The sequence below is a fragment of the Mus caroli genome, chromosome 4 (genome assembly GCF_900094665.2).
Source record: "Mus caroli chromosome 4, CAROLI_EIJ_v1.1, whole genome shotgun sequence".
In the NCBI taxonomy this organism is placed as follows: domain Eukaryota; kingdom Metazoa; phylum Chordata; class Mammalia; order Rodentia; family Muridae; genus Mus; species Mus caroli.
In genome coordinates, this window is record NC_034573.1 from 124,351,789 (window position 1) to 124,363,255 (window position 11,467).

At 53.6% G+C, this 11,467-nt stretch overlaps 1 protein-coding gene across 1 annotated transcript in view; it reads right to left on the reverse strand.

The window, feature by feature from the left end:
- Positions 1-9,586, reverse strand: part of Man1c1 (mannosidase alpha class 1C member 1) — a 139,961-nt gene extending 130,375 nt beyond the window's left edge. The window contains exon 1 of the mRNA XM_021160348.2: positions 8,280-9,586. Coding sequence (XP_021016007.1) covers positions 8,280-8,804 — 525 coding nt within the window. The 5' untranslated portion in view covers positions 8,805-9,586. The remainder of the gene's footprint in view (positions 1-8,279) is intronic.
- Between the last annotated feature and the right edge of the window lie 1,881 nt (positions 9,587-11,467).

An 11,467-nucleotide genomic window follows, 5' to 3' on the forward strand; every position in this document is an offset into this window, starting at 1 on the left:
AGAAGGAGGAGGAGGAAGAGGAGGAGGAGGAGGAGGAGGAGGCAATGCATGCCAGTCAATCCTGGTACACTCCTTTAAGACCGAGCCTGAGAGGCAGAGGCAGGCGGATTGCTGGGTTCAAGTCCAATCTGATCTATAAGGCCAGCCTGGTCTACAAAGTGAGTTCTAGGACAGCCAGGGCTACACAGAGAAACCCTATCTTAAAAAAACAAAACAAGAGTCACCAGCTCTTATTCCCCTATGATGGAACTGGAGTCCTTACCAACGACAGACGAACAGACAGACCTGTCTTAAACCCTGCCCCCTGGGGGGGGGGGGGAAAGGGTCTATGCACTTTACTATACATAAACCCATACTAACCTAAATAACGCCTACAGCATGAAGCTGTGAAAAAGGAGAGAGCACACAGGACCAGCGATGACGGGTGAGAGTCCTGGGCCCTTCGGGTATGGTGGCACTGTGCAGCAGTGTGTATGGAGGCCACTGAGGTAGCAAGAATGACTGGTGTTTGGCAGGTGCTGTGGAAAGTGACTGAGGTGGAAGGTCATGGGGGGAAAGAACAAGCCCCTGGCTGAAAATGGCTGCTACTTAGTGGATGCTCAGCAGGAAGGAGCTGACCCAGAACATGCCAGACAAAAGCCCGACTGCTGTCCCTTCACCTAGGAAGTGGAGAGATGGTGCAGAGGCTGCGAGCACTCACTGTTCATATAGAGGGGCCAAGCTTGGTTCCCAGTATCCACACCTGGCAGCTTGCTACCACACGCATGTAACCTCCGTCCCAGGGGCTCCAGCGCCCCACCAAGGACACGTGTATGCACATAAACTCACGCAGGCACACAAGTACATATATATATTTAAATCTGGGGGGAGGGACCACAAATTTGCCTCACAAGAGTTTACACAGACTAATTCTGCGGCCAGCTACTCCAGCTTTGAGCTTCAGTCAAAAACGTCATTGCCATGAATGAGAGACGGCCAGACCCCAGTATGATAAAGCACAGGCTGAACACCTGCCTCCCAGATCTGGGGTGGGGGCTCTCAACCCAAATCTTAGAAAACAAACCTTCTAGAAAGGCAGCCAACACCTGTAGCTGAGCCACCATACTGAGGTCTGTGGCCATGGTCCTTGTGGCTATTGCTCTTTTGCAAGGTAGGGTCACAAAAACAGGGCTGACTGATGAGAGCTCTCTCGCCTGCAGAGAAAACAAGATCTGCTGGACCGTGGTGGTGCACACCTTTAACCCCAGCACTTGGGAGGCAGAGGCAGGTGGCAAGTTCAAGGCCAGCCTGATGTACAGAGTGAGTAGCCGCTCTAGACCAGGGCTACACATAGGAAACCCTGTCCAGGAGGAGAACAAGATCTATGCCTAAAGCTGGGTGCTAACTAGTCGCAGAGAGAAGAGACATGGAGGAGGAAGAAGGAGGTGGAACTAGGGTCCTCTGGTGGTCAAAATTCCTTTGAGGAGTCTCCATTATCAGCAATGGAAACACAGAGCCCCAAAATGTATTGTCCCCCCACCGTCCCCCCGGTCATGAAAACCTTGGTGAGTAAAGCCCCTGCCCGAGGCTGGTGGAAAAACAGGAGTCGTTGCTGTCTGAACAAGCCTGGTGTTTCTGAATGGCAGGCATGCCGAGCTGTAGTAACATTGGCCCCCTTCACTCCATCAACCAACCACACACACACACACACACACACATACACACACACACACACACACACACACACCCTCTCCCCTCATGACACTCTGCCACGCTCCACATATGGTCCCTGTCTGTCAAACGTGTAATAAACCATGATTTTATTCAAGACAACAACTGTCCTTTGTTTCCCAAATTCACCATTTCACGGCTAAGCTGCCACCACCGGTGTGGCCAACAGACACATAACAGGAAGCAGAGATTCCTAACACTCCTGGCCCATCCCCTACCCTGCCCTTAACTCGGGATGCAGACTGGCCAGGTCCCGAAGGCCAAGCACCGCCATTCACAAGGCCCAGTGCCCACCGAGATCACCAAGCAGCTTCCCTGTGCCAGGATTGCCATCTACAAGCCTGATTTATTTTTTCCAATAACAGAAAAATATAAAGACCCTCTGAGCAAGGCCTAATATATATCACAATATTTATTTTTGGTGGGGTAATGGATCAGTCTTGCGGGAAAGCTGGAGAAAAGGCATCTTGTGAACACGGATGTAAATCAGTCACTCTGAACACCTGAGGGAATCTATATTCTCACCCCGCCCCCTGCTAACTTGACTGTGAAATAAACAGCTGATTTCTTTACAGGCATCCTTTTATTTGTTTCTTATCTAACACTAAGGGCAGACTTAAGGATGCCAGGCCCAGGAAGCAATCACCTCTCTAATGCCCAGTCCCCCAAAAGGCTGGCAACCCAGAGAGAAAGTTGAGAGCCAGCGATCTGCAGGGGTTAGCGGAGGCTGACGAGTGAGGATCCAAAGCGGTAAATTCTAAGGAGGGATTGGAAGGGTGTGGCTGTGCTCAGGACACAAGTCTCCTGAGGGATGTGTCCAGTTATTACAGCCTGTCTCCATCTACGTGAATGAACTACACAGCTAGGCAGGTAGGAAACAGAGGAGCAGGAAAGACTGACAGGATCTTAGTGGTCTGCAAGCCAGCTCTTCCAGGCAGAGAGCTGTTTCGATCCGCGCCATTCCTAATATTAATTATCCTGGGCATCTCCCAGGCTCCAATACTCACATGCTACAACGAACACAGGGCCTTTTCATTTTCCTACCTGTCCCCAGTACCAGGGATGATAAATCAAAGATACAGAGAAACTACACATGACTAATGAACCAGCCTACTAATGAGAAGCAAAGATCACTCGACAAGATGACACCATCGCCTGTCACAGTCAGCAGTATCCTGGAGGCCTGAGGTGGCAGGCCTCAAGGGTAGAGCCATGGATATGTCCTGCCAAGCCAAAGGCACTTTGGGATAATTAAAGGGATCCTTCAGGTGCCTGCTACCCAGGCAGGAAAGAGTTCACTCACAGGAGCTCCACCCCTTCAAATTAGCCTTGGGAAATTACTGATACATCTAGCCAATCTCTTGGGTAGAGCTGTTCAGCCTTAAACATGACTGGAGACACCCTCCCAACCCCACCGTGGAAATCCCAGGTGCTCTTGAGGCAAAGATCCAGCCTCAACTATCAGCAGCCTTAACTGTTCATTTGCAGATATTTTTGTGTGTTCATACACGTGTGGTACACGTTAGGAGGAGGGCACACATGCACATGTATGTGTGCGTATGGAGACTGGAGGTCAACCTCAGGTGGTCTGTGCTACCCATCTTGCTTTTGCTTGTCTTCTAAGAACAGCAATTCTTGGGAGCTTAAGAGATGGCTCGGGGGTTAAGAACACTAGATCTTGCTCTTCCAGAGGTCCTGAGTTCAATTCCCAGCAACCACATAGTGGCTCACAACCATTTGTAATGGGGTCTGATGCCCTCTTCTGGCATGTACCATATATACACAAAGAACACTTCATAAATAAATAAAAATAAAAAAACAAACAGCAGGGGCTAGAGAGATGGTTCAACCATTAAGAGAACTGACTGCTCTTCCAGAGGTCCTGAGTTCAATTCCCATCAACCACATGGTGGCTCACAACCATCTGTAATGGGATCTGATGCCCTCTTCTGGTGTGTCTGAAGACAGATACACATAAAATAAATAAATAATTCTTTTTTAAAAACCAGCAGCTTCGGGCTGGAGAGATGGCTCAGTGGGTAAGAGCACCCAACTGTTCTTCCGAAGGTCCAGAGTTCAAATCCCAGCAACCACATGGTGGCTCACAACCATCTGTAATGAGATCTGACTCCCTCTTCTGGTGTGCCTGAAGACAGCTACAGTGTACTTACATATAATAAATAAATAAATAAATCTTTAAAAAAAAAAAACCAGCAGCTTCTTTTGCCTATGGGAACAGGTGCAGGCATGTGCCTCAGCACCTCGGTTTGTCAGCGGAGGTCAGGGATAACTTTTAGAAACAGTTCTCTCCTTCCACCATGTGAGTCTCAGGGATCATAATCGGGGCATCCGCTTAGCAACAGCTGACTTAACCTGGCTTTTTTTTTCCTTTTCTATTTTTTAAAGATGGGTCTCTTAGCCGGGCAGTTGTGGCACATGCCTTTAATCCCAGCACTCAGAAGCCATAGGCAGGCTCATCTCTATGAGTTCGAGGCCAGCCTGGTCTATAGGGTGAGTTCCAGGACAGCCAGGGCTACACAGAGAAACCCTGTCTCAAAAAACCAATGGGTTTCTTTACTGCCCAGGAGACCAGGCTGACTGGACAGTAAATCCTAAAGATCCATCTGTCTCCACCTCCCCGTGACCAAGATAAGGACATGTCACCAAGCTCTGCCTCCTCACATGGCTTCTGAGGCTCAGGTCCTCAAGCACTTCACCAACTGACAGATCTCCCCCAGCCCAATGTACAGATCTTTCATAAAGCTGGATCAATATTCAAGTATCTGGGCCAACTAAATGTCACACCAGATCCTAGGTATAGGGCAGATCCATAAACACAGCAGTAAACATGGGCGTGGGGGCATGGGGAAGAGAAGAGGTGCCCCTGAGTCCTGGTCATTGCCTTTACCATATCAAGACCAAGACCCAGACCCAGGATGGAATCTTTGCAAGACTGCTGTGAGGTAACACACGAGAGTCCAGGGCTAACCGGTCAAGGACGCAGAAATTCAATCCAAGTTCTTCTCTGCCTAGACAAGCACTTTGGGAAGAGGAACCAGAAGAGATGACCCTTCCTGGAATTGTTTTCAAAAGTAACTAATAAGCTAGGGGGATAACCAACACCAGTGCCCAGTACCATGGCTCCGGACTGCCCACTGCCTCAGACAAAAGCCCCCTTCATTGGGAGAGACCCATGGGGGTTTTCAGATCAGCAACCTACCATCACGAGAACAAGACAGTGTATATTATTTCCCTGCGATGTGACGCTAACAGGCTGCCCATTCCCAACTCTTGTTGGGAGAAGCCTGAATTTGAATCCACAGATCATCTACCAATGGACAATGACTCCCAGTCCCTATCAAACATGTCCCAGGACAGCTATGAATGCATCCCAACACCTGTGTAGGTGACATCATGCCACAATGCCAGAAAGCATCCCCTGTGGGTCTGTATGGCCCTCAGAGCTGTGTTATGCATTCTAGCCATCTTTGCCCTTCTCGAGCCCAAGCTGCAAGCCATTCAACCCCATCTCCCCCAAGTTCAACCTGAGTGCCGGGAATAACTAGATTAATGGACATTTAGATAGCTATTCATGGGTACAAGCCAGGGACACAACATCACCGCCATCAAAACCATCACCACGTGACTCCACTAGACCACATGGGACCAAGAGGTACAAGAAAGGAGGAAATGCAATGCTGAGACCTCCCTCGCTGGCTCAGACCTCTACAGAGGGGCCAAAGCTAGACCCTTGTCCACCAACAGCCTATCACCTCTTCTTCTTCCAGTCCTGCAGGAAGGGGCGTGGCTTACCCAAAGACAGACAGTTAACAGCTGAGCTAAGACGCCAACCCGGGTTCTCTTGGTCCCTCCCCCCATCTCCGACACCTACGGTTTCAAACCCAGGATAAAGTAGGTCCTGACACGTGTCTAACCAGAAGCTGTGACCTCGACCCATCTTATCAGCAGCCATATCCATCTCTAACACCAGAATGTTCACAAAGACATTTCCTTGCTCCTGAGCCTGAGTGTCTGTCCGGTTTCCATCCACTCTCATCCATCACTCTCTCTGATTCCATCCTAATACTTACTTCCACTCTCAAAAACCTCGTCGTATAAGAACAGGTCTCTTTTTATCTGATGCTAGCTCTCCTCTTCTCCTTGGGTCTAATCAATCTGTGTCTGGAGATAAACAAACCAGAGACAAATGCCACAGTCCCTTTTTGGAAAACAGGTACCTCTAAAATGACCCACCCCTAGGTGGGACACAGAGAGAAACCAAAGGAGACCCATGGATAGACACCTCCAGCGAGATGCCCTCCTCTGATGGGACAACAAAGACAATCATTGTGTCTTACCTTCTAAGCCACCACTTTCAGGATAGGGACATGGGGCAGGGTTCAAAGTCAAGGAGCCTGAGAAGACCACAGACAGGTCCCCAAACATAACTGTGAATACAGCCCCAAGCCCACCTCTCTGAGGAGCTTGAAGTCTGCAGACAAAGCAAGGAGGCTATAGAAAAGCAGGTGCAAGGAACCACAAGTCTGCCTCTAGCTACAACCAGAGGTGTAAGGCGATGATGACCGTGTCACACATCCAGATACCTAGCACCATGGGGCCCTCCTCCCACTCATGCCCACCTACACAGCCTACAGTGCTCACACCTCCTACCAGCCCCTGCCACGCCCACCTGCACAGCCTACAGTGCTCACACCTCCTACCAGCCCCAGCCATGCCCACCTGCACAGCCTACAGTGCTCACACCTTTCTACCAGCCCCAGCCACTGCAGCAAGTAGGGAGCACCAGCCTCTGCTAGTCATAAAGGCTGTCTCTGCATGGGCAGGACCAAGATCCCCTCCAGGAGCCAGCCTACCATGTCCCCCATCCCCCATGCTTACCGTGCTCCACCCCCACCCCACTCCACCCTCGGCCATGCCCTACCAGGGAGGCTCTCAGAAGGCTCTAGCCCAGACTTTCAGAAGTGGCTCCTTCTACCTCTCCCACTCTGGAGAATTCCCAATGCTTTTGGAGATCTTTTTGACAATTTCTTGGCAGCTCTAGGAATCCCATGAGAGACGGCATGCACGAGGTGTATGTGTGATTTCACTGGGGGCTGTGGCCCACCAAGGAGGTTTGGAAGAGTGGGAAAGAAGGGCTGTGCTAAGAGACAGTTTCAGGAAAGGGAGAGGCAGGTGGCCTGGGTGAATGGAAGAGAAAAAGCCCCTTAACAGAAAGGGCAGAGAGGATGGCTCTCGAGTAACTGTTATAAATTCTAGTCTTTGATTAACCTTTGAGAGTTGAGTGAAAATTGTGGACTTGAAGTTGCTCGCGTGCACACACACAAGCACTCACACACCAAGGACTTCGCTCATGTGTGGTTCCCCCGTGACCTGTGACTGCTCATATAGAATCTCAAACAGGGCTCAGCACAGCACCTTGGGGTACCAGCAGCCATAAATGGTGATCCTGGGAGGAAGGAAAGCTCCCACAGAGGAAGAGGGTAGCCAAGTCCTCCAATGGCTCTGGAACATCTTGGCAGCAGAGACCCTAAAGGTGCTGCCTGCTCTCTCTAGAAATGGAAACAGCCCTGCTGACTTCCTGCAGTAAACCTAGGAGGTCCAGACTGTAGCAATGCTCTCCTTCTGGGTCCCCAGGAAGAGGAAAGCATTCTCTTCCTTCCAGGGAAGAGACCCTGGCCCAGTGCTTGCTCACAGCCCCCTTGTGGCCTGGGGGTGTCACTGCAGCTCCCGCTGCTATGTTGGCCACGCAGCTCTCACAGACCACACTTAGCTGGGGTGGGGCAGAACACTCAGGTACCAGTGGCCTCTTGGCAAATTGTTGGCAAGCCAGTTCCAAGCCGTGTTTGTTTTTGATGTCTTAAAACTAAGACTGTGACTCAAGTCTAAGTGATCCCTCTAAATCCCTCTGCGGCCCACTCCTTACGGGGAACCAGTCCAAGACCCGCCTCATTAAGCCAATAACCTCGGAGTTTCTGTAACATTACCACTGCTTTATCGATCACTCCTTCGTCTTTCACATGCAATTATGTACAATCGTGGCAACGCTCGATAGAAGCAGTTAGCAGGAATGCTCGAGATCTCTGGGCTGCAAGACGCCGAGAGATTACAAAACAGGACCCCAAATACCTCACATGTCTTGGGTTTTCCAGAGCCTGCTGGAGCTTAGGAGAAGTCAAGACTTAAAAGGCACACAGGGAGGGAGAGGGTTTCTAGTGGCTCCCTTCCTGTACAAACGAAAACTAAGGACCTAGAATCCACTCCTACTAGCAACCCATCAGGGAAAGCCTGGAGCCCACCAGGGCTGGGAACTTAAAGGGGGACGGGAGGGGCGGGGGGATCCACCTGGAGGTTGGTGGGAGCCAAGAACTAGCCTAGTTATCCTAAAGTAGGCATCAAGCAAAGAGAGTAACTTTGGATTGAGGGGCGGTGCTGCGGCGTGCCTGAAGGGTCTCGGGTAGACCAGGAGCCAGGAGAGGCCAAGAAGGTGGGGAATCGCTTGCAGCTAGAAGTCTTGGCAGGAGGTGTGTGTTTGGGGGGGGGGTGCTTACCTCTTTGATTTTCTCTCGCTGAGCTCGCACCAGACTCTGGGACTCCTTACTCTCATCAGTCCTTGTCCCCAAAACCGGGTGTCGAAGGCGGCTGCGGAAACCATTGTAGTCGAAAGTGAACCGGACGCTCTCTTCCTGCGGCCTGAGGGCTGCAACCCTGTTGCCTTCCTCCCGGGGCCCGGTGGGGCGGGTTCGCCGCAGCCACCCTTTCCTACGGAGGACACCGACCAGGCGGCTGGGATCGTCCTCACCCGGGGCCGGAGCCGCAGGGGCAGGGTTGGGAGGCGGCTCCTGCTCTGACACCGAGTGGTGACCGGCGATTTCGGCCATCACCTCCAGGCCGGGCTGTTGGGTCCGCGAGGCCGAGAAGAGGCGCTTGAGGCGAGAGGAATGGGGCAGCAGGAACAGGGCGCCAAAGCACAGGGTGACGAGGCCCGAGAGGAAAAGCAGGAAAAGGAACTTCTGCGGCAGCCGCAGCCCCCACGGCGAGGCCGGGACGAAACCCGGCACTTTCCTCACCAGCATCGCGGCGCGGCCAGCAGCACGGGGCTGTCAGCTCCGCCCGGGGCCCCGGGAGTCCTCAAGGGTGGGGAGCAAGAGTGAAGTGGCTGGGGTCCCCGAGCAAGGCTGCGCACCTCGAGGCCGCCGCTTCGGGACCCGCCCGAAGTTCAGGGAGTTTGGAGCGAATCCTCCCGCGCGGGGGCGGGGGCGCGGCGGCCTCGGCGGGGCCCGGGCGAGGGGGGCTGCTCGGCTGGAGCCCGGGCCCGCCGTGCGCCGCAACCTTCCCTCCGCCTGATCCACGGAGCCCGCTCCCTCCCGCGCCTTCCCGCGCCGGAGTGGTCACATGCCGTCCGCGACGCCCTCGCGGAGGGTGCGCAGGACGCAGGCCCCGACCCGCAGGCACCCGAAGTTTCAGCCTCTGGAGCAGTTTGCAAAGGGAACCCCCGGGGCTGCAGGGTGAGCGCCGCTCCTAGAGCGCGAGCCCAGCCGGTGGTGACGGCGCAGGGCCCGGCGGTCGGGACACATCCACAACTTTGCTCCGCCGCGCGCGGCTGCCGCTCCCGAGGCTGCGCGGGACCCAGGGGCTTCAGATGCTCGCGCGGGGGAGAGGGATACCCGGGAAGCGCGTGTGAAGCCTGCAGCTGGCCTCTGTCAGCCCTGGGCCTGCCGCTGAGCCAGGAAGCCTTGGCTCCGGCGCCGCAACTCGGGAGGGCGCGGGTCTCCTGCTGCGATCACCTGTTCCCGGCCCCGCGGCTCTGCTAGCCGCGCAGGCTCGCCCGCCGCAGCTCCAGACGGGCCGCCGCTGCTCCGGCTCTCACTGCGACAGCGCCGCTGCCCCGCCCCCCGCCAGCCACGCCCTCAGACCACGCCCACAGCGCGCCTCGCGCCCCTCCTCTCCGCCCGCCGCGGCAGCGCAGTTCGGCCAATGGGGAACCTAGCCGGGAAAGATGGGCGGGTCACAGTCTGGGCCACGCCCCCCGCTCCCAGTGCTGGCGCTGCGCTCCCCCATCCTGGTAGCTCCAATGGTCCAGCTGCGCGCTGTGGAGAGGGCGGGGTGCAGAGCGGAGAGAGGTCATTGGCTGCTTCCGAGGGATCCCCGATGGGCCACAGTCACCCATTGGCTTCTGCCCAGCGTTCGCTGGACTCCGAAAGACCGAGACGCCCCCTCCACCGCCCACCTCCGCCTAGCGCCGCTCTGTGTTTCGGTCTCCCCCTCAAAGGGCCAGGAGACCAGGTTGTTCTGGAAGGCGCTGCCCATCGTTGGGCGACCCTGTCACTTCTCAGCACCAGCCGGGGATTGCCAGGTTGCTGGTAGCCAGGGATGCCCAGAGCTCAGACCAGTCGCGGTAGTACAGCTGCTTCGCTCTGGGGGGGGGGGCGGGGGGGGGATGGGGATGGCTGGACCAAACCCGAGAGCTGTGGCTGTGGTTAGGTCTGGCTGAATCAGTATTTCCAGGGTTCCTCGCAAACCGCCACCAAAAATGTGGCCAAGGCCCTTGGGTGGGGTTGGCGAGGGATGCAAGAAAAGAGAGGGACAGGCAGAGAGAGACGCGGGGACCTGAACATATGCACGGGTCATACATAGGATATGCATGTATGTGAACATTTGCATTTTTATGCATACAGAGGCTACCTTGTGGGTGTGTGCTTACATGCAAATATACACTTAATTTCAGCACGGACACCCTAGCAATTATGCCAAAGTGTATCTAGACAGGTCTATATAAGTAAACATTAACGTGCACAGGCATACCCAGAGCCACCTCCACAAGCCCACACATACTCCGGCATGTGTTATCAGACACCGTGTGCCCCTGCCCCAAGACACATGCATCCATGGACTTTAGTCCTTCCTTTGCTGTTAAACCTCACACCGGGGGCCAAAATAACACTGCTGTGTGGGTCTCTCATGCAAACTCTTTATGGAGACAACAGCATAGGGAGAGACAAATTAAGAGGTGTAATAGGCAAGGGGGAAAATATCTGCTTTCAACTGCAATTTGAAAGACAGAAAATACTGCAGGGACGCCTTTCCCGGAGAGGAGGCAGACCAGGCAGGCTCTCACCTCATAAATCTTTCTTCTTCCCTGAGGCTTTCTGCAAATGGGCTACTGAGGCTTCCTTCTAACCCTGGCCAAGCCATTGCCAGCACGCCCACTCCTGACATTTAAATACCCCTGGCATATAAATTTCTCTCTGCTGAAAATAAAAGATAAAAGACTACTGTCGGTAACAGGTGCAAATATTTTGGTCACCGGAGATGAATAATTTCTCCCAATACACCTAGCTTATATATGTAAATTTCTACTTCAAATGTTTCAGTCTCTTATGAGTTTGGCTGGCAGGAGTCAGTTCCCTGGAGTTAGCTCGCGCATGAGATAAGCATGTGTGTGCTCCTTAGATGCAGTAGCCCAGAGGCCTAGCCTGGTCTCCTGCATGTCTCCCTTGTCCGAGCTTCTCAGTGGATCCTACAGGAGAGTCCTGGCATGGACTTGGGGAAGAAGGCAGGGACCTAGCCTTTAATGTCAGCTTGTCTGCACTGAGGGGGGTAGGGGGCACAGACAGAGACAGAGTGCGTGAGTGTGTGTGTGTGTGTGTGTTTGAGTATGTGTGAATGTGTATGTGTGAGTGAGTGTGTGTTTGAGTATGTGTGAATGTGTATGTGTGAGTGAGTGTGTGTGTTTGAA